The sequence below is a fragment of the Dendrobates tinctorius genome, unplaced genomic scaffold (genome assembly GCF_039654945.1).
Source record: "Dendrobates tinctorius isolate UK_male_01 unplaced genomic scaffold, ASM3965494v1 ptg000038l, whole genome shotgun sequence".
Taxonomy (NCBI): domain Eukaryota; kingdom Metazoa; phylum Chordata; class Amphibia; order Anura; family Dendrobatidae; genus Dendrobates; species Dendrobates tinctorius.
This window is the reverse complement of record NW_027361706.1, coordinates 27,667,255-27,691,389: the sequence shown is the minus strand read 5'-3', so window position 1 is coordinate 27,691,389 and position 24,135 is coordinate 27,667,255. Positions and strand designations below refer to the sequence as shown.

General features: G+C 43.7%; 2 protein-coding genes across 3 annotated transcripts in view; both read right to left on the bottom strand.

The window, feature by feature from the left end:
* Positions 1 to 4,123, bottom strand: part of NT5DC2 (5'-nucleotidase domain containing 2) — a 79,727-nt gene extending 75,604 nt beyond the window's left edge. For both annotated transcript variants that reach the window (XR_012231898.1, XM_073574321.1), the window contains exon 1: positions 3,871 to 4,123. Coding sequence is in view for 1 of the 2 variants with exons in the window: in XM_073574321.1 (XP_073430422.1) it covers positions 3,871 to 4,078 (208 nt within the window). In the remaining variant the exon portion in view is untranslated. The remainder of the gene's footprint in view (positions 1 to 3,870) is intronic.
* Positions 4,124 to 14,472: 10,349 nt separating this feature from the next.
* Positions 14,473 to 23,866, bottom strand: UQCC5 (ubiquinol-cytochrome c reductase complex assembly factor 5). Its single transcript, XM_073574318.1, has 3 exons — positions 23,719 to 23,866; positions 15,729 to 15,889; positions 14,473 to 14,599 (listed from the first exon to the last, which is right to left on the bottom strand). The coding sequence occupies exons 2-3, from the start codon at positions 15,877 to 15,879 to the stop codon at positions 14,523 to 14,525; spliced, it is 228 nt and encodes a 75-aa protein (XP_073430419.1). The 5' UTR covers positions 15,880 to 15,889; positions 23,719 to 23,866; the 3' UTR covers positions 14,473 to 14,522.
* Between the last annotated feature and the right edge of the window lie 269 nt (positions 23,867 to 24,135).

Below are 24,135 nucleotides of genomic sequence, written 5' to 3'. Positions count from 1 at the left end.
TCATATGTTTGGCCTGTCCAGGTTAGCAAGACCAGAGCACATGACCCTGGCACCCAATCAGCTTTGGCCTCACTGTCTCCGCCTACGTATGGATTAAATATGAAGAGGAAGTCTGGGATATTGTTGATCCCTGGCTTCCTCTCCATGTTCAATCCGTATGTAGTCAGGATCAGTGACACCAGCACTGATTGGGCGCCAGGGTCACGAGTCACAACACTGCACGAGAGCCCCGAGGAGAGAGTGTGCCGGCATCACAAGAACGGCGCCGGCGGAGAGTATAGGCTTTATTATTTTATGGGGGCCAAACATTTAGTTCAAGGAGGGGTTGTCCTTGTAGTGGATAATCCCTTTAAGGTCTGATGAGGCCAAGGTTGAACTTTTTGGCCATAATTCCAAAAGGTATGTTTGGCACAAAACCAACACTACGCATCACAGAAAAAACACCATACCCACAGTGAAGCATGGTGGAAGCAGCATTATTGGGGTTCTTTTTTCCAGCAGGAACTGGGGCTTTAGACAAGGTGGAGGACATTATGAACACTTCCAAATATCAGTCAATTTTTAATCAAAACTTTCAAACCTCTGCTAAAAAAATACTGAAGAAAAGGAATTTCACCTTTCAGCACGACAACGTCCCTAAGCATACCTCCATACAGAAGTCACAATAACACCTCTAGATCAATTTTTACACTTTTACATCATCCTCATGTGCATTAGTACGCATGAAATCGAACACTGAGCAAAAGATGAGAACGGAGCCAGGAGCTGAACATGAGGTCAGGGGAAGTGGGAGCTGCACATACAAGAGAAGCAGCACTCAGTGCCGGCCGCATATCTGTGAATGGCTCCTTCTGACCTCTGCCACACCTATGAAGCATGCGCCTTTTCACTCTGTGCTGCTTTTTTGTTCTACAGCATAGCTAATACATTTCTTATACCTGAGGCCTCATTCAGATGTCTGTTTCTCATGTACAAGTTGTATCAATGTTTTTCACGGATATAGCATGTACCCATTAATGGTTCAAGTGTCAATGGTTTTTTGTAGACCATATGTCTTGTGCAAAAATCATGGAAACATGTCCGTTTTTTGCCGTCATCATGAATTAAAAGCACGCATGTGGTCGGCCAGAATAGTGATGACTGCAGCTCAGTGGCAATATGATATGGTTTATATCTGTATACTGTTGTAAGAATGGTGCCGGCCCGGGAGCTAAGTATAGTTTATTTTAGGAGAGTCAGGAGAGACAGCTGTCAGGGAGGGACTGGACAGCTGACAACTGTTGGCGAAGAACTGGACAGCTCACAACTGTCCAATGAGTTTTGGGACCATTAAGGCTGTGTGCACACGCTGCGGATTTTGCTGCGTTTCCGCAGTGGTTTTGGCCGCTGCGGACCCGCAGCAGTTTTTGCTGCAGTGTACAGTACCTTGATTCCCTATGGGAATCAAAAACCGCAATGCAGACGGTGCGGAATTTTCCGCACGGATTATCTGCGGTTTTCAATCCGCAGAAAGAATTGACATGTCAAGGGTTTTCCAGTGGATACAAATTATTACTTGTTCGCCGGATAGGTGATCGTTTGCTGATCGTGGGGTCCGACCGCTGGGACATACACCGATCAGCATGTCGGGGAATTTTTATCCCCATAACAAAATAGAGCGGCTGCTGGGAAGCCCCACGGTGAAAGAATGGACGGCGGGTCGAGCAAGAGCGATACTACCCCATTCTAACGGGCATAAAAGGTCTCCGTTCTGCCAATCAGGGAGGGTCCCAGCGGTCGGACACCCAGCAATCAGCTAATTATCACCTATCAGCGCAGTAAGTCTTCTTTTTCTTTTTTGAACCCAAAAATATTTCCATTTATTTTTCTATTGCTTTGTGCAGATTATGGGAGACAAGAAACTGGGAAAAAGTTCAGAAATTATTCTTCTTGCCATCAGTTGCCAACCGTCCAGAAATTCCAGACAGTTCATAAAGATGGGGCACATTTTCCATAAAGATGGGGCACAGCGTCCGTAAAGACAGGGCACAGCGTCCACAAAGACGGGGCACGGCGTCCACAAAGACGGGGCACGGCGTCCACAAAGACGGGACATGGCGCCCACAAAGACGGGGCACGGCGTCCGTAAAGACGGGGCACAGTTTCCCCTGTCCACTATAAAAAATGGCTTCTGTGATTTTTTTATTTAAGGTAAAGAAACTTATACAGAATATTCTGAGTGTAATTTTATAGTGATTGCAGTGGAAATCATACCAGAATTATGGGCTGGAGACAAGTATGAATTATAATGATTTGTTATAGTTTTCTAATGTGTCCGTAAAAAATACTGTCTGTCCATGATTTTTTGATGAGTTGTCCAGAAAAAAAAAAAAAGTCAAGCTGGCAACTCTGATTACTATGTGTTTTTTATATGACAGAAATCTGGTATTTTACGGTAACTCGGGTGTGTACACTATTTATATCCACTATAGCTGTATACTACTACTGCTGCTATCAGCACCAAGTGTATAGTATTACTGCAGCTGCTGTGTGTATACTACTACTGCCACCACCAAGCGTATATTACTACCGTCACCATTGTGCGTATACCGCTACTACCATCAAGTGTATAGTATTACTGCCACCACTGTGCGTACACCACTACTACTGCCACCACTGCCAAGAGTATAGTGTTACTGCCGCCACTGTGTGTATACTACTACTGCCACCACCGTGCACATACCACGTCACCACTGTGCTTATACCACTACTACCGCAACGTGTATAGTTTTACTGCCGCCACTGTGTGTATACTACTACTACTGCCACCACTGCCAAGAGTATAGTATTACTGCCGCCACTGTGTGTATACTACTACTGCCACCATCGTGCACATACCACGTCACCACTGTGCTTATACCACTACTACCGCAACGTGTATAGTGTTACTGCCGCCACTGTGTGTATACTACTACTACTGCCACCACTGCCAAGAGTATAGTATTACTGCCGCCACTGTGTGTATACTACTACTGCCACCATCGTGCACATACCACGTCACCACTGTGCTTATACCACTACTACCGCAACGTGTATAGTGTTACTGCCGCCACTGTGTGTATACTACTACTACTGCCACCACTGCCAAGAGTATAGTATTACTGCCGCCACTGTGTGTATACTACTACTGCCACCATCGTGCACATACCACGTCACCACTGTGCTTATACCACTACTACTGCAACGTGTATAGTGTTACTGCCGCCACTGTGTGTATACTACTACTACCACTGCCAAGAGTATAGTATTACTGCCGCCACTGTGTGTATACTACTACTGCCACCATCGTGCACATACCACGTCACCACTGTGCTTATACCACTACTACCGCAACGTGTATAGTGTTACTGCCGCCACTGTGTGTATACTACCATCGCCACCACTGTACGCACACCACTACTACTGTCACCACCGTGTGTATACTACTACTGCCGCCAACATCGTGCATATACCTCTACTAGCGCCACTGCAAAGCGTATAGTACTACTGCCACCACCGTGGGTATACCACTACTACTGTGAGTCTGTGACCATTGTGTATATGCTACTGCCACCACCGTGTGTATACCACTACTACTGTGAGTCTGTGACCATTGTGTATATGCTACTGCCACCACCGTGTGTATACCACTACTACCATATGTATGTACTACCACCACTAGTCTCCACTGTGGCTGAGCAGCTGTCACTCTGACACGCGTAACTACAGCAGTCTGTTCGCCCCCTCACAGGTCGCCCACCCTCCCCCAGCTGACACCTGTTCCCGCCAGTCCTCCGTCCCCTGCAGCGCAGCCCTCGCACTCCCAGCATGGCCGGTGCTCCCCGCACTCACCGTGCACCAGCTTCTTCATCTCACGGTAGCGGCTCCACAGCTGGGCTTTGCCGTCTACTTTCTCCCGTGCACTTCTCTGCGCTGGGGCTGTGCCACATTCCGTGCCAGGGTCCTGCTGGTGAGGGGGGGTACTCAGCTGGGCACACAGCGCCCGACTGCACCCCACAAGCCCCGGCCGCCCCCGGCGGGCACACAGCGCTGCTGACATTGCTCTGCACTGCAGGCGGCGGCGGGGAGGGAAGTGCGCCCCTGCTGGCGGATCAGGGAACTGCCAGAAATAATCTCTAGTGTCTGTAATAAATACAGTATATAGATAGAGTGTGAGAGCTGCTTATCTGCAAACTAATTATAAGACAAATATAATAATGATTCACCAAGAAACAAATGTATGTAATATCATAAAAAAGGAGAAATAATAATACACCAAAAAAACCCTAAAAATAATACTATATTGGTTCATGAACGGGCTGTACGAGGGTATACCTGCTATTCTACATCTATGAAACTGTGCTAAAAAGGATGAACATGAATCATAACACTGAATAACCATTAGTGCGATTGAAGGGAACCCATGGGCTACCATGGGAGCTACAAATACAAAACAATACTGGTGCAATTTTCACACTGGCGACTGGGGACGCTGTAGACTCTTACATCTTGACCTTTGATGGGTATATGGGCACGGGACTATGGGATGGAGGATATGTATGACGGATATATGGGCACTCGACTTTGGGATAACGAATATGTATGATGGGTATATGGGCACGGGACTATGGGATGGAGGATATGTATGACGGGTATATGGGCACAGGACTATGGGATGGAGGATGTATGATGGGTATATGGGCACGGGACTATGGGATGGAGGATATGTATGACGGGTATATGGGCACGGGACTATGGGATGGAGGATGTGTGATGGGTATATGGGCACTCGACTTTGGGATAACGAATATGTATGATGGGTATATGGTCACGGGACTATGGGATGGAGGATATGTATGATGGGTATATGGGCACGGGACTATGGGATGGAGGATGCGTGATGGGTATATGGGCACAGGACTATGGGATGGAGGATGTTTGATGGGTATATGGGCACAGGACTATGGGATGGAGGATATGTATGACGGGTATATGGGCACAGGACTATGGGATGGAGGATGCGTGATGGGTATATGGGCACGGGCCTATGGGATGGAGGATATGTATGATGGGTATATGGTCACGGGACTATGGGATGGAGGATATGTATGATGGGTATATGGGCACGGGACTATGGGATGGAGGATGTGTGATGGGTATATGGGCACTCGACTTTGGGATAACGAATATGTATGATGGGTATATGGGCACGGGACTATGGGATGGAGGATGCGTGATGGGTATATGGGCACTGGACTATGGGATGGAGGATATGTATGATGGGTATATGGGCATGGGACCATGGGATGGAGGATATGTATGATGGGTATATGGGCACAGGACTATGGGATGGAGGATGCGTGATGGGTATATGGGCACAGGACTATGGGATGGAGGATATGTATGATGGGTATATGGGCATGGGACTATGGGATGGCGGATATGTATGATGGGTATATGGGCATGGGACTATGGGATGGAGGATATGTATGATGGGTATGGGACTATGAGATGAATGATATGTATGATGGGTATATGGGCATGGGACTATGGGATGGAGGCTATGTATGATGGGTATATGGGCATGGGACTATGGGATGGAGGATATGTATGATGGGTATATGGGCACGGGCCTATGGGAAGGAGGATGTGTGATGGGTATATGGGCACGGGACTATGGGATGGCAGATATGTATATGGGCACGGGACTATGGGATGGAGGATGTGTGATGGGTATATGGGCACTGGACTATGGGATGGAGGATATGTATGACGGGTATATGGGCACGGGACTATGGGATGGCGGATATGTATGAAGGGTATATGGGCACGGGACTATGGGATGGAGGATATGTATGATGGGTATATGGGCACGGGACTATGGGATGGCGGATATGTATGATGGGTATATGGGCATGGGACTATGGGATGGAGGATATGTATGATGGGTATATGGGCACGGGCCTATGGGATCGTGGATATGTATGATGGGTATATGGGCATGGGCTATGGGATGGAGGATAATTATAATTTGCTATAACTAACCACAGTTAGTTACTATGCCCGGGCAGTGCCGGGCTCTTCAGCTAGTATTCAATAATAATGCAGTGTATTGTATAAGCCATCAGACAACTGCAGGTTTAAGTCCCCCAAGCAACTTAAAAAAAATAAAAAGTTTTAATAAAATCTAAAAAATTAGTATCAATACTTTTTATCCTTTTTAATAAAGATATCAGCTCATCCATAAAAGTCCAATCTATCTAAAGTACATCCATAGAAAGAGAAAAAAAATCAGGCTCGGACTGGCCATCAAGGGAGCAGGAGAATCCCCCTGATGATGGCGGAAACCCCCTTTCAACCCCTACAACTGGTCAACCAAAAAGAAAAACAAGCCATGAAATGGCAGAAAAAAAAAGGAGAGTTATGTCTCCTGAAAGAAGGGGAGGAAAAGCGAAAGAGCCAAAGCCCAGGTGTTAAGATAGGTCATCACTAGCAGATGGGTCCAATAGATCAATGACCCCCAACAGATGATGTTTTCAGGATTTCACCTGGCAATACAAAGGAAATCCTGACGGCATGATCTGTTGGGGGCTGCGAGGACTGGAGTTGGGGCACTGCTAAAGATAAATAACCAATATATTAGTCCTAGATAACCATCAGTATCTGTGCCCTGAAAAGCCTCTTTAACCCCTTGACCAGGCGATTTTGACCCAAAAAATTTACGCTTTTGTTTTTTCCCCTCCTTCTTCCCAGAGCCATGTTTTTTATTTTTCTGTCCCCATACCCGTACGAGGGCTTGTTTTTCTGAGGGATGAGTTGTACTTCTGAATGACATCATTCATTTTATTATGGGATGCACTGGAAATTGGAGAAAAAAAATCCAAATGTGTTGAAATTGTCAAAAAAGTGCGATTCTACAATTGTTTTCTGGGTTTTTTATTTACAATGTTCACTATACGATAAAACTGACCCGGCAATATGATTCTCCAGGTCAGAACGAGTGCGCAGATACCAAACATGTATAGGATTTATTTTATTTAAATGACAGAAAAACCAGAAATTTGTAAAAAAAAAAAAAAATTTGCGCGTGTCACCATTTTCTGACACCTGTAATATTTTCAATTTTTGGGATCTGGGGTTGTGGAAAGGATTATTTTTTGTGCCTTGAATGGACGTTTTTGCTGACACTATCTTGGGGTGGATATGATGTTTGACCTCCTGGTGTGCCAGGTATGGTGGCCTGTTAGACCCAGCCATAGGCAGGGTCTAATAGGCGACATGTCAGCGTAATCTGACAGGTCTCATGTACGGCAGTACATGTGCATTATAGCCAGTGATCAGACAACGAAAAGTTAAACTTGCATAGAGGGACGAAGTAAAAAATGTTTGTTTTTTTTAAATTCCTAAATTATTAAAAAAAAATAACCAAAATATCACATCAATAAATTTTCATATTTATGTAAAAACAAAAAACTAATATGTGCACTTTATTTGGTATCACTGTCACACTATTTAACCGCTTCAGTGAACTCTGTAGAAAAAATAAAAAATGTGGCCAAAAATTGCGCTTTTTCATCATACCGCTAAAAAAAAAGTGGAATAAAACGCGATCAAAAAGACAAAATCTAAATAAACGTGGTATCAATGAATACGTCATCTTGTCCCGCAAAGCAAAAGCCACCATACAGCTCCATCAGCGGAAAAATAAAAAAGTTATAGCTCAGAATAAAACAATATTTTTTCTATAAAATTGTTTTTATTGTGTAAAAGTGTCAAAACATAAAAAATGATATAAATGAGGTATCACTGTCATCGTACTGACCCGAAGAAAAAAGCTGTCTTATTAATTGTATCACATGATGGACAATGTAACCTCCGCTCCCCCCCCCCACGCACAAAAAAAAAAAATCTGAATTGCTGGTTTTCGTTCAGTCTGCCTTCCAAAAATCTGAATAGGAAGCGATCAGCCTGCACAAAATGAGTGTCACATAGTGGGACAAAGTGTAAAAGTAAGAATTAAATAAAAAATGTTAAATAATTGTAAAAATATTTTTAAAAATAACAATAAAAAAATCAATATTTATTCCATCAATAAATAAATATTTAAATAAAAAGCGATCAAAAAATATCATGTGCCCGAAAATGATACCAATAAAAACGTCAACTCGTCCCGCAAAAAATAAGACCTCACATGACTCTGTGGGCCAAAATATGGAAAAATCATAGCTCTTAAAATGTGGTGATGCAAAAACTATTTTTTTGCAACAAAAATCGTCTTTTAGTGCAGGGTTCCCCAACTCCGGTCCTCAAGGCCCACCAACAGATCATGTTGTCAGGATTTCCTTAGTATTGCTCAGGTGGTAATTGCATCACCTGTGCAATACAAAGGAAATCCTGACAACATGATCTGTTGGTGGGCCTTGAGGACTGGAGTTGGGGAACCCTGTTTTAGTGTGTGACAGCAGCCAAACATAAAACCCCGCTATAAAAACCCGCTATAAATAGTAAATCAAACCCCTCTTTATCACCCCCTTAGGGAAAAATAATAAAATAAAAAAAATGCATTTATTTCCATTTTCCCATTAGGGTTAGGGTTGGAGCTAAAATTAGGGTTAAGGTTGTGGCTAAAGTTAGGATTAGGGTCAGGGGTGTGTTGGGGTTAGGGTTAGAATTGGGGGGTTTCCACTGTTTAGGCACATCATGTGCTCTCCAAACGCGACATGACGTCTGATCTCAATGCCAGCCAATTCTGCATTGAAAAGTCAGGTGGTGCTCATTCCCTTCTGAGCGCTGCCATGCGCCCAAACAGTGGTTTACCCCCACATATAGGGTATCAGCATACTCAGGACAAATTGCACAACTACTTTTGGGGTCCAATTTCTCCTGTTACCCTTGGGAAAATAAACAAAATTTTGGGCGAAAGGATAATTGTTGTGAAAAGAAAATTATTTTTTATTTTTGCAGCTCTACATTATAAACTTCTGCGAAGCACTTGGGGGCTCAAAGTGCTCACCACACATCTAGATAAGTTCCGTGGGGGGGCCTAGTGTCCAAAATCATGTCAGTTGTGGAGGGTTTCCTCTGTTTAGGCACATCAGGGGCTCTCCAAACGAGGCATGGCATCCGATCTCAATTCCAGCCAATTTTGCATTGAAAAGTTAAATGGTGCTCCTTCCCTTCCGAGCTATGCCGTGCACCCAAACAGTGGTTTACCTGCATATATGGGGGTATCAGCATACTCAGGACAAATTGTACAACAACGTTTGGGGGCCAATTTCTCCTGTTATCCTTGCTAAAATAAAAAAAAATTGGATCTGAAGTAAATTTTTTGTGAAAAAAAGTTAAATGTTCATTTTTCTCAAACATTCCAAAAATTCCTGTGAAGCACCTGAGGAGTTAATATGTGGTTTTGAGCAGCTTGAGGGGTGCAGTTTTTAGAATGGAGTCACTTTTGGGTATTTTCTATCATATAGACCTTTCAAAGTGACTTCAAATGTGATGTGGTCCCTAAAAAAATGGTTTGGTAAATTTTGTTGTAAAAATGAGAAATCGTTGGTCAATTTTTAACCCTTATAACTTCCTAACAAAAAAAAAATTTTGGTTCCAAAATTGTGCTGATGTAAAGTAGACATGTGAGAAATGTTACTTATTAAGTATTTTGTGTGCCATATCTCTGTCATTTAAGGGTATGAAAATTCAAAGTTGGAAAATTGTGAAATTTTCAATATTTTTGCCAAATTTCCGTTTTCTTCACAAATAAACGCAAGTCATATCAAAGACATTTTATCACTATCATCAAGTACAATATGTTATGAGAAGATAATGTCAGAATCACCAGGATCCATGGAAGCGTTCCAGAGTTATTACCTCATAAAGGGACAATGGTCAGAATTGCAAAAATTGGCCCAGTCATTAACATGCAAACTGGGGTAAAGGGAACCTGTCACCTGAAAAAAACAAACCGCAATTAACCTACAGATATGGGGTTAATGTGCAGGTTATTAGCATTGTAAACCTGCCCGGCAGTGGGAGTCTAATTGTCTAATAACCTAATTCTCCTCCAGCAGCTTTCGTGTTCCAGTCATAGGGGGAGGCACCGGCGTGGGTTCAGTCACCATTTTGTGTATAGAGAGTGGCAGCTGTAACCGCCCTTGTCAGATGACGGACAAAAACAGTACCAGATTGAAACTCAGAGCCTCTAGTATGACAGGCAGGCACTTTTGCAATCAACCACAAGCGGCACTGCTAAGTATATGAGGATTTTCCCTGGCTAAAAGAGGTTTCAATGGTATTTTTCTTCTTTACAGGTATACAGTGGGGAAAAAAAGTATTTAGTCAGTCAGCAATAGTGCAAGTTCCACCACTTAAAAAGATGAGAGGCGTCTGTAATTTACATCATAGGTAGACCTCAACTATGGGAGACAAACTGAGAAAAAAAAATCCAGAAAATCACATTGTCTGTTTTTTTTTCATTTTATTTGCATATTATGGTGGAAAATAAGTATTTGGTCAGAAACAAGCAATCAAGATTTCTGGCTCTCACAGACCTGTAACTACTTCTTTAAGAGTCTCCTCTTTCCTCCACTCATTACCTGTAGTAATGGCACCTGTTTAAACTTGTTATCAGTATAAAAAGACACCTGTGCACACCCTCAAACAGTCTGACTCCAAACTCCACTATGGTGAAGACCAAAGAGCTGTCAAAGGACACCAGAAACAAAATTGTAGCCCTGCACCAGGCTGGGAAGACTGAATCTGCAATAGCCAACCAGCTTGGAGTGAAGAAATCAACTGTGGGAGCAATAATTAGAAAATGGAAGACATACAAGACCACTGATAATCTCCCTCGATCTGGTGCTCCACGCAAAATCCCACCCCGTGGGGTCAGAATGATCACAAGAACGGTGAGCAAAAATCCCAGAACCACGCGGGGGGACCTAGTGAATGAACTGCAGAGAGCTGGGACCAATGTAACAAGGCCTACCATAAGTAACACACTACGCCACCATGGACTCAGATCCTGCAGTGCCAGACGTGTCCCACTGCTTAAGCCTGTACATGTCCGGGCCCGTCTGAAGTTTGCTAGAGAGCATTTGGATGATCCAGAGGAGTTTTGGGAGAATGTCCTATGGTCTGATGAAACCAAACTGGAACTGTTTGGTAGAAACACAACTTGTCATGTTTGGAGGAAAAAGAATACTGAGTTGCATCCATCAAACACCATACCTACTGTAAAGCATGGTGGTGGAAACATCATGCTTTGGGGCTGTTTCTCTGCAAAGGGGCCAGGACGACTGATCCGGGTACATGAAAGAATGAATGGGGCCATGTATCATGAGATTTTGAGTGCAAACCTCCTTCCATCAGCAAGGGCATTGAAGATGAAACGTGGCTGGGTCTTTCAACATGACAATGATCCAAAGCACACCGCCAGGGAAACGAAGGAGTGGCTTCGTAAGAAGCATTTCAAGGTCCTGGAGTGGCCTAGCCAGTCTCCAGATCTCAACCCTATAGAAAACCTTTGGAGGGAGTTGAAAGTCCGTGTTGCCAAGCGAAAAGCCAAAAATATCACTGCTCTAGAGGAGATCTGCATGGAGGAATGGGCCAACATACCAACAACAGTGTGTGGCAACCTTGTGAAGACTTACAGAAAACGTTTGACCTCTGTCATTGCCAACAAAGGATATATCACAAAGTATTGAGATGAAATTTTGTTTCTGACCAAATACTTATTTTCCACCATAATATGCAAATAAAATGAAAAAAAAAACAGACAATGTGATTTTCTGGATTTTTTTTTCTCAGTTTGTCTCCCATAGTTGAGGTCTACCTATGATGTAAATTACAGACGCCTCTCATCTTTTTAAGTGGCGGAACTTGCACTATTGCTGACTGACTAAATACTTTTTTTCCCCACTGTATTGTACTGGTAATTTAAGATACATCTCTATATACCATTAGATCTGTATATAATTCAATACTAGAGGTAAAAGAAAAATTTCCCTTCAAAATTACAAAAAATAAAAACGATTAATTATGATTATCACATTTTTTACACACTTTTTAGAAATGAATATCAGAAACCAGTAAATAACAGACATATTTATTATCTCTGTAATAATAAGAACCAGAACAATACAGTGAAATTTATTTATGGTGATCGGTAAATGGTGTAATAATGTTATGCATGTCTTATTTTCTCCATTGAATTTATTAAAAGAGCAGACATGTAACTTTTACATCTGTGTCTGGCAAAATGGCACTTCAAAAACAATAGCTCGTTTGCCAAAAAAAAAAAAAAGACCTCATATAGTGAAGCTGACGGAAAAATAAAAAAAGATGGCTTTTATAAGGGTAAAAGAATAAACCATTACGAAATGTCTGTGTGTGAACATGTGCATCACAAAAATGTCCTTGTGTCTGTAAATGTGTTATGTGCATGTGTGGATTTTAGATATGATTGTGTGCATGTTTGTACAGTTGTGACCAAAAGCTGAGAGTGATACAAATTTAGGCAGGAGAGCTGAAAGTGCCCGACCCGCCCCAATTTTGAGGATTGACCTCAGGTTCTCCATGGGTTTGAGATCAGGGTAGTTTCCTGACCATGGACCCAAAATGTAAATGTTTTGTTCACTGAGCCACTTATTTATCACTTTTGCCTTGTGATGTGGTCTCCATCATGCTGGAAATAGCATTGTTCATCACCAAATTTTTCCTGGATGGTTGGGACAAGTTGCTCTTCGTGAATATTAAGATCCCATTCTTTATTCATGGCAGTGATCTTAGGCAAAATTTTAAGCGAGCCTCCTCCATGGATGAGAAACCCCCACACCTGAATGTTCTCAGGAGGCTTTAGTGTTGGCAGACACAGAAATCATGGTAGGGCCCATCGTTTCTTCTCAGGACAATCATTCTTCCAGATGTCCCAAAAAGTCTGAAGAGGGCTTCAGCAGAGAAAATAACTTTGCGGGAATTTTAGGAATTGGACCACAGAGGACTGGGATAAACTTCTTTTATATCTGATGAAGCTCCTTCAGACTGTTTGGAAGAATGATTGTCTGGAGAAGAAAAGGTGAGAGCTACCATGAGTCCTGTGTCTGCCAACAGTAAAGAGTCCTGAGACCATCCACGTGTTGGGGCTTGTCATCCAAATTATGAAACCTCATGTTACCTGTTTTCTACTAATTATTTCTATAAAAACAGGCATAGTTGCCAGAGGCAGAGGAGGTCCCGGTGTGCCAGTGTTGTGCCAACAATTCTTTACAATAAATCCACTTAGCAAAAATTACACACATTGTAATCTCAAATAAATCCGTCGTTGTATTAGTTCAGGTTTAGACAGAATTTTTTTTATGTGTCTAAAAAAAAAAAAAAACCAAGTTGATAGCGACATACTTGTACCAGTGATTTTGTGGACATTTTCAACATGTATTAGGGTAGTTTCACACGTCCAGATAATTCCGGTACCGGAAAAAAACGGTATCGGAGCTGTGTCTGTGTGCATACGGAGGTCATCCGTGTGCTCTCCGTATGTCCATGTGTACAATCCATGTGCTGTCCGTGTTTTTGAAAAATTATTTTTAATGTTAACCCTTTGTCTTTTAAAAACGCACACGGACAACATGCGCCGAAACAGTGGTTCCCCCCCACATATCAGGTATCAGCGTACTCAGGACAAATTGCACAATAACTTTTGCAGTCTAACTTCTCCTGTTACCCTTGGTAAAATAAAAAAAATTGGACCTGAAGTATTTTTTGTGTGAAAAAGTTAAATGTTCATTTTTTTTTAAACATTCAAAAAATTCCTGTGAAGCACCTGAAGGGTTAATAAACTTCTTGAATGTGGTTTTGAGCACCTTGAGGGGTGCAGTTTTTAGAATGGTGTCATTTTTGGGTATTTTCTATCATATAGACCCCTCAAAGTGACCAAATGTGATGTGGTCCGTAAGAATAAAATGGTGTTGCAAAAATTAGAAATCGCTGGTCAACTTTTAACCCTTATAACTTCCTAACAAAAAAAAATTTTGGTTCCAAAATTGTGCTGATGTAAAGTAAACATGTGGGAAATGTTAGTTATTAAGTTTTTTGTGTGCTGTATCTCTGTGATTTAAGGGCATACAAATTCAAAGTTGGAAAATTAAGAAATTTTCAAAATTTTCGCCAAATTTTTTTTTTCTCGCAAGTTATATCAATTCAATTTTACCACTAACATGAAGTACAATATGTCACGAGAAAACTGTCAGAATCACCGGGATCCATGGAAGCGTTCCAGAGTTATTACCTCATAAAGGGACAGTGGTCAGAATTGTAAAAATTGGCCCGGTCATGAACGTGCAAACCACCCTTGGGGGTAAAGGGGATAATATATGAGACAAATGCGCCATTATGATGCCTGTGCACATATGGCCAAAGCTAGTAACCGGGGGGAAATAATGGAAATTCTGAAAGCACGACTATTAAAAATAAATATTTATTTTCATTCATTGCATAGCAGCTGTGGAGTTTCAGCTTTGGCCTTTTGCGTCCAGTAAAGCTTTTTCTTCATACCTTCTCTCTGACTGGCGTCTTCTGTACACGTCATCTGAAACAAATCAGATCATAAAATTAGCGTTGAAAACTACAGACATGGCAGCTGGGAATATACTAATGCTGTAGCTGAAATGGATGGTATAAACCTAGAGGGTATGTACACAGGGGTTGGTAGAGGACAAACAGAAAACAGCACCACGAAAAGAAATGTAGTGTATGAAATGGTATTATTGCTCACAAATTATGGAAAAAAAAAAAATTATCTTAAAAGTTACTCTGTGAGCAAAAAAATGACTGTTCAAACCAAGCACTGCGCTGAGTGCACCCTTGGCGTGACCAAACAGTTTTCTACTTGACCATGCCAAGGGTGCACCAAGTGCCTGTGCTTGGGTTAATCAGAACCCTTTAAGGCCGGGATCACACATGCGAGGAATACGGCCGAGTCTCGCATGGTAATACCCAGCACTGCCGCCGGCACTCGGGAGCGGAGCGTGCGGCAGCATAGCAATACATGGAGCCGCACGCTCTGCTCCCGTGTGCTGACAGCAGTGCCGGGTATTACCATGCGAGACTCGGCCGTATTCCTCGCATGTGTGATCCCGGCCTAAGGGTTAGAGTTTTTTTTGTCTCCCCTGCATTACTTCAGGTGTAGTTTTGTGGCACATACAAGTAAATGATCATTTATAGAGCAAAAATTCTGAGACAAAGATACAAACTAAGGCCTCATTCAAAGATCCGTTTGCTTTTCTATTTCGGACACGAAAGAACAGATAATTTATCATGGGATACAATTGTCATCCATTTTTTAATCCATTTTTCTGGATTGAAAAAAAAAAAAAAAAAATTAATAAAATAAAAAAAAAACAATGCTTCTAACACCCACTAAATAGTTAAAAATTGACAGCACTTGGATGACCTCTCAGCGCTACCCGCGTTTTTCATTCGTCAATTTGGCGAGTTTGATACGCTAATCGAATTAAAAGATGAATGAGATTGTGAGCGATCGGTCTGAAAAACAATGGACACGTGAATATCATAATGAAAAAAACATGGATAGAGCGAGCTCATGAAACACGGGCGTCTGAATGAGGCCTGAAGACTTAACGAGAGCGGGCGGGATCTGTAGGTCAGACAAGTTGGATTTTTTTTAGAAACTCTGCCGGGATGACGAGGGTGCTTACAAAAGGTTTCTTTGCCAATTCGAACATTGATCATAAACCATTCCATGGCTCCTCCGAGGACAAAGAAGAAAGGTAAGAATCGGTACATGCCGAATCTCTGCTTCCCCGGGACCATGTCCAACAGCGTACTTAGTGTGCTTTTCTGCCTCATGGTTGCAGGTCTACAAGAGAAGGAACATGTTCACATTAACACATTATACAAGGCACAAGAAGAGGGACAGGGTCCAGGGACAAGTGACGGTGGTCTGGCACTGGGGAATTCCCAGCTCTGCTGTCCCTCCAATGTCACCCTACTGCACTTGATATTGGCTGTCATGAGTCTCAACTGCGCATTCGGATGGCTGGGGGGGGGGGGGGGTTCAATGTGAGGTACTTCACTTTAGGGGATTGGTGGTGGCGCCACTGGATGGACAGCCCCCGTTCAGCACTTGCATAGTAAAAAGAGAGATGAAAGGTGCTCCTAGTGTAGATCGGACAGCTGATGTGGAATATAGGTGTAGGCCATTACACTCACCCATCTTGTTGTGCAAGGCAGGCACAACACTGGGGATTCCATGTATGGTAACTCCAATGGCTGCACCAATGCCTGCTGAAGCCTGGACTTGTTAACACCGGAACTTTAGTCTGGCGATATGGAGCAAAAATACAGGCCAGAAGAGCGCTGCCAAGGAGTTAAGTATAAAAAAGATTTACTGAAACTAAGAGTTTTGGGGCTGATCAGACCCCTTCATCAGGTATAATAAAACAGGACTATGCTTGTGAGCTTTGTATTGGTCACAAAGTGATGTAACAGGCTCAATGTATGTCATGGGAAATTTTGAGTCCTTATATGTTGCTCCACGGCCCCTGTCGGTGGGCCACATCCTATTTTATAAAAGATAAATTGATGACTTTTTATTTTTATTTGGAAAGGAACACCTGAGAAAGCAAGAACACCTGAGGAAGCAGGAAAACCACCTGAGGAAGCAAGCCATTATTTGGTCTTATGGCCATCGGTGACATCTGATTAACTACTTCTGGACCCTCCATAGAATATAAAAGCTACTTTACTCTGCACTCATGTTCTTAAACATCACGGCAAGGTATGTAGCCTAGAGAAGATTGTGCAGCTGTGGGGGTAGGGATCTGGCTGTCAGATATAGCCAAACTTCCCTCAGAGAAGGCAGACATGGTATACTAGTGTACTACCATGTCTGCCTTCTCAATAACTGTATACACAACACAGAACCAACATTTGTGGATACAGACTAGGAAGTGCTGACAGTGCATCTGCATCCACACCCAGCAGCCATGTGATCGCTGGGTGTAGGGAGAGAGCAGGAGCTGCTGGGTCCTAGGAGAGTCAATCAGCTTTACATTTCCTCTGTAACTTGGGCTAATATACCAGCCCCAGATACAGGGAAAAGAAAAAGAATGTATATGTTTTTGTTGAAAACCCTGTTAAGACTTTATGAGGGAATACAATGAATAAAATATATGAAAAAAAAAAAAAAACTTAAAATGAGAGAGACACTGCTAGTTTGACTCACTTTTTCTAGGCCCTGTAAATAAAAAAAAGTTTCTATATCATACCTCTCTCTCTCTCTCTATATATATATATATATATATATATATATATATATATATTGCTCAAAAAATAAAGGGAACACTTAAACATAGGAGGTGGTATTTAAGTGTTGCCTTTATTTTTTTGAGCAGTATATATACAGTCATTCAGTCATTGTAGAAAGTATTGGCACCCTTCACATTGTTCCAGAAAATGAAATATTTCTCCCAGAACATTATTGCAATTACCTATGTTTTGTTATACACTTATTTACACTTTGTATGTATTGAGACAGCACAAAAAAAACAGAGAAATAAAACAAAAAGACATATTGGAAATCATTTTGCACAAAAACCCAAAACTGGTCTGGACAAAATGGTTGCCACTTTTATTTATAAAATTGAGGGTAAACAAATTTGTTTCAAGCATGTGATGCTCATTCAAACTCACCTGTGGCAAGTAAGTGTGGGCAATATAAAAATCACACCTGAAACCAGATAAGAATGGAAGAAGGTGACTCAGTCTTTGTATTGTATGTCTGTGTCTGCCACACTAAGCATGGAAAACAGAAAGAGAAGAGGGGAACCGTCTGAGGACTTGAGAACCAAAATTGTTGAACAATATCAACAATCTCAAGGTTACAAGTCCATCTCCAGAGATCTTGATGTTCATTTGTCCATGGTGTGCAAGATAATCAAGAAGTTTACAACCCATGGTGCTGTAGCTAATCTCCCTGGACATAGATGGCAGGGAAAAATTGAGGAAAGGTTGAAACGCAGGATAATACGGATAGAGGATAAGCAGCCCCAATCAAGTACCAAAGAAATTCAAGCAGTCCTGCAGGCTCAGGGTGCATCAGTGTCAGCGAAAACTATCTGTCGAAATTTAAATGAAATTAAACGTTATGGCAAGAGACTCACGAGGACTCCACTGACGACAGTGACAAAAAAAAAAAAGTTTGCCAAAATGTACGTTAGTAAGCCAAAATCCTTCTGGGAAAGTGTCTTGTACACAGATAAGACCAAGATAGAGTATTTTTTGGAAAGCACATAATCTACTGTTTACCGAAAACATAATGAGAAAAAACAGAACCTACAGTCAAATATGGTGGAGGCTCAAAGATGTTTTGGGGTTGTTTTGCTGCCTCTGGTACTGGGTGCATTGACTATGTGCAAGGCAACAAGAAATCTGAAGATTACCAAAGGGTTTTGGATGGCAATATGTCAAAAAGCTTGGTTTGCATATTAGGTCATGAGTCTTCCAGCAGGACAAAAACCCCAAACATTAAGAAGCCACAAGAAATGGATGGAAAGAAAGCACTGGAGAGTTTTGAAGTGGCCAGCAATAAGTCCGGATCTAAATCCCATTGAACACCTGTGGAGAAATCTTAAACCTGCTTGTTCTGAGAAGGTGCCTTCACATGAGAGACCTGGAGCAGTTTGCAAAAGAAGAGTGCTCCAACATTCCAGCTGAGAGGTAGAAAAAGCTTGTTTATGGTTATAGGCAGTGACTGATTGCAGTTATTTATTCCAAAGAGTGTGCAACCAAATAAGTTGCGGGTGCCAACAATATTGTCTGGTCCATCACTGGCACTTTGTATGAAGTTATGTCCATTTTGCCTTTTTTTCTGTTGTTCCAATACACACAAAGGAAATAGAGATGTGTATAACAAAACGTGTAATTGCAATAATTTTCTGTGAGCAATACTTAATTTTCTGGAACTATTTCCAGCACTTTTGGCCATAATTGTATATATGTATATAATGTCTACAGTTAGGGGAATGCAATTTAACATTTTTAGTGTTCCTTTGCTGTTGTAATAAAAATAGAGGAAAAATTGACACCTATTTTCTGCTTTTCTTTCATTTTCCCTCTAGAAAAAATTAACAATAAAAAAATGATATACTGTAAATATTAAGCCCCATGTGCAGAGCTGTGGAGTTGGAATCGGTATCCATTTTGGTGGAGTCAGTATAAAATATATAATAAATTGGATACAGTAGTACAATGCAGGAAGCTCTGTAAATGTTTTCATAATTTGGGAAAGTTATGAAATGCCCTATAAATGTCTGTTCTGTTCCTGATCTAAGGATCTCGGCTTTAGTGGAGATGAATCTGTGCTGCACTTAATGCACATGCTCAGTAGTGACCAGTGCTGTGGAGATGTAGTGGAGATGACTCTGTGCTGCACTTTATGCACATGCTCAGTAGTGACCAGTGCTGTCGAGATGTAGTGGAGATGAATCTGTGCTGCACTTTATGCACATGCTCAGTAGTGACCAGTGCTGTGGAGATGTAGTGGAGATGAATCTGTGCTGCACTTTATGCACATGCTCAGTAGTGACCAGTGCTGTGGAGATGTAGTGGAGATGAATCTGTGCTGCACTTTATGCACATGCTCAGTAGTGACCAGTGCTGTGGAGATGTAGTGGAGATGAATCTGTGCTGCACTTTATGCACATGCTCAGTAGTGACCAGTGCTGTGGAGATGAATCTGTGCTGCACTTTATGCACATGCTCAGTAGTGACCAGTGCTGTGGAGATGAATCTGTGCTGCACTTTATGCACATGCTCAGTAGTGACCAGTGCTGTGGGGTCGTAGTGGAGATGAATCTGTGCTGCACTTTATGCACATGCTCAGTAGTAACCAGTGCTGTGGAGTCGTAGTGGAGATGAATCTGTGCTGCACTTTATGCACATGCTCAGCAGTGACCAGTGCTGTGGAGTCGTATGTCACGCTCGCGCCTTGGCTGAATGGCGCGAGCTGGGGGGTTGTGGCCCCACTGCGCCAAAAACCAGACTACCCTGGAAGGGGCGTAACTACGGCAGCTACCTTGGTCTTCACTGGAGCCTCTGATGGTGAGGTCAGGCTTGTGCGGCAGGTAGCTGCCAGGTGCCACTCCAGGGTGGTGTCTGGCTGTGGCTGCTGATCCCACTCGGGAACAGGACACCTGGACAGGTGCGAGTGACAAGCAGGCTGAGACACAGGGCAAGCCGGCACGGCTTGGAGACACAGGACAGATTGGCGTGGTATGAGAAGGGGCAGGTAGGGACCTGTTCACACAGCAGGTGTAGGCAGGAGGGAGTGGTGTATGATGGAACAGGATTTGGACCTGTTCACACAGGAGGTGCAGGTATGGATACAGGCAGGAGTGTGGAGTAGGCTGGCCGGCAAGAGAACCGTGCAGACAGAGCTGCTAGGGAGCAGACGCGCAGACAGAGCTGCTAGGGAGCAGACGCGCAGACAGAGCTGCTAGGGAGCAGACGCGCAGACAGAGCTGCTAGGGAGCAGACGCGCAGACAGAGCTGCGAGGGAGCAGACGCGCAGACAGAGCTGCGAGGGAGCAGACGCGCAGACAGAGCTGCGAGGGTGCAGACGCGCAGACAGAGCTGCGAGGGTGCAGACGCGCAGACAGAGCTGCGAGGGTGCAGACAGAGCTGCGAGGGTGCAGACAGAGCTGCGAGGGTGCAGACAGAGCTGCGAGGGTGCAGACAGAGCTGCGAGGGTGCAGACAGAGCTGCGAGGGTGCAGACAGAGCTGCGAGGGTGCAGACGCGCAGACAGGGAGGACACAAGGAAAGACACGGCAGAGAAGGAACCACAAACAAGGAGACTGACAGACAGAGGTAAGACTGAATTCAGACAGAGACACAGGGACAAAGACTCAAGGACCAGGATATTCTGCCTCCTGGCAGGCGGACAGAGAACAGACAAGGTACTGGGAACAAGACTCAAGGGCCAGGATATTCTGCCTCCTGGCAGGCGGACAAGGTACAAAGCGAGACAAAGAGTATTCCTACAGAGAAGGAGATACACAGAACAGGGCCTGGCTTCCTCAGCAGCAAGATACTGAGTATAGACATTGCACAGGCAAAGGTCAGTGGGTGTGGCGAAACTAAATAGTCAAGGGCTCTAGGTGATTGGTAAGGGACATATTACACAGGTGCACCCTGACTGCATAAGAACCAGAGAGTTCAGGCGCCGCCCTCCTATACACACTGTCAGGAAACATGGAGAGCAGAGGTACAGGGCTGGCAACAGACAGAATTCACAGCATGGCTTGAAGCAGAAAGTAAGTTGGTGTGCGGGGGATGGGAGGCCATGCAGTGATGCCAGCAGGGTTGTTACATCGTAGTGGAGATTAATCTGTGCTGCACTTTATGCACATGCTCAGTAGTGACCAGTGCTGTGGAGTCATAGTGGAGATGAATCTGTGCTGCACTTTATGCACATGCTCAGTAGTGACCAGTGCTGTGAGGTTGTAGTGGAGATGAATCTGTGCTGCACTTTATGCACATGCTCAGTAGTGACCAGTGCTGTGGAGTCGTAGTGGAGATGAATCTGTGCTGCACTTTATGTACATGCTCAGTAGTGACCAGTGCTGTGAGGTTGTAGTGGAGATGAATCTGTGCTGCACTTTATGCACATGCTCAGTAGTGACCAGTGCTGTGGGATCGTAGTGGAGATGAATCTGTGCTGCACTTTACGCACATGCTCAGTAGTGACCAGTGCTGTGGAGTCGTAGTGGAGATGAATCTGTGCTACACTTTATGTACATGCTCAGTAGTGACCAGTGCTGTGGGATCGTAGTGGAGATGAATCTGTGCTGCACTTTATGTACATGCTCAGTAGTGACCAGTGCTGTGAGGTTGTAGTGGAGATGAATCTGTGCTGCACTTTATGCACATGCTCAGTAGTGACCAGTGCTGTGGAGTCGTAGTGGAGATGAATCTGTGCTGCACTTTATGCACATGCTCAGTAGTGACCAGTGCTGTGAGGTTGTACTGGAGATGAATCTGTGCTGCACTTTATGCACATGCTCAGTAGTGACCAGTGCTGTGGAGTCGAATCTGTGCTGCACTTTATGTACATTCTCAGTAGTGACCAGTGCTGTGGGATCGTAGTGGAGATGAATCTGTGCTGCACTTTACGCACATGCTCAGTAGTGACCAGTGCTGTGGAGTCGTAGTGGAGATGAATCTGTGCTGCACTTTACGCACATGCTCAGTAGTGACCAGTGCTGTGGGATCGTAGTGGAGATGAATCTGTGCTGCACTTTATGTACATGCTCAGTAGTGACCAATGCTGTGGGATCGTAGTGGAGATGAATCTGTGCTGCACTTTATGTACATGCTCAGTAGTGACCAGTGCTGTGGGGTCATAGTGGAGATGAGTCTGTGCTGCACGTTATGTACATGCTCAGTAGTGACCAGTGCTGTGGGATCGTAGTGGAGATGAATCTGTGCTGCACTTTATGTACATGCTCAGTAGTGACCAGTGCTGTGGGGTCATAGTGGAGATGAGTCTGTGCTGCACGTTATGTACATGCTCAGTAGTGACCAGTGCTGTGGGATCGTAGTGGAGATGAATCTGTGCTGCACTTTATGTACATGCTCAGTAGTGACCAGTGCTGTGGGGTCATAGTGGAGATGAATCTGTGCTGCACTTTATGCACATGCTCAGTAGTGACCAGTGCTGTGGGGTTGCAGGTTTCCCTTGCAGACACCATGCTGCCCATGTGTAAAAAAAAAAAAAAAAGGAAGGGTACCAAATCATGTGAACATTACTTAGAGAAAAAAATATTAGAGCTGTTAAAAGGTGTGCCGTGTGTGTTAAACCTAAAAACGTACCTAGTCAGGAATGGGGGAAATGGACGGTCCTGAGGTTCTCTACCTTTGTGGACATAGATATTTTTTAGGACAGAATTACATGAATGCTTAACGAAAAATCATTTTTACAATTGAATTTCATTAATAGATGTTGCAGAATTTGCCTTCTATTGTCTCCGTGTTGCATGGTCTGTTGACGGCTGCAGAATGAGTTCACTGAGTATCTGTCAGTGAGCTCCTCTCAGCTGATTTAGGACCACATCACAGTTGATTGTGACAGAAACAAAGAACTAAGGCTATGTGCACACGTAGTTTTTTGGGAGTGCAGATTTCGTAGAGAAAAACGCAGGTAAATCCGCAGGACAAAATTCCTGCGGTTTTACACCTTATAATGGATGAGGTGTAAAACTGCAGCGTTTCTGCACCAAACAATTGACATGCTGCGGTTTATAAACCGCAGCAAAACCGAGCGGAAAAATCCGCAGCATGTGCACAGCTTTTTTTTTTTTTTTTTTTTTTTTTTTTTTATTTCCATAGGAAATAAAGGTACTGTACAACGCAGCAGAATCCGCACTGTGTGCACATAGCCTAAAGGTGCACAATGTGTAATAGAACCCAAATGCAAAAAATGATTTTTAGCCCCTAATACTGGCATTCAAGAAAAACAACACAACTGCAGCCTGAGACCCCCGGGCCTGTCACCGTCACGGGACAGAGTGGTGCGGCTGCCATGGCAGTGGTGGTACATGCACCGGACACTTCTACACCCACTGTCTGCACACACGTCCCCGCGCTGAGAAGTCCCCCTCCAGGTGGTGGCGCTGTCTGCTCTTACCCGTTCTGGCGGGTGTCGGTCCGCTCCTACGGCCTCGTGCTGCAGGTCCGGAGCCAGAATCACTATTCCCTGGGAAACTGCTTTATAAAGAACAAGCACGAGCTAACCCGAGGAACAACACGCATGCGCAGCGGAGTGAAGTTGTGAGCAGCCAGTCTCCCTGATAACCCCTGAGCTGCGGGTACTTCCTCACTCAGTCATCTGTTATGTGCAGTGGACGCCAGCAGGAGCAGCCTCCTCATCACACAGACCCCTGTAATGGTGGCCTGCACCTCATAATGCCAGTCCAGGAGCCCGGTCACAGTGTCAGTATATACCAGCCACAGCAGGTGCCCCATAACAGTACATACCAGCTCCCAATGCCAACCTGTGCTAGACACATTCACCTAGAACAGTATATGCCAACCACTGACCCCC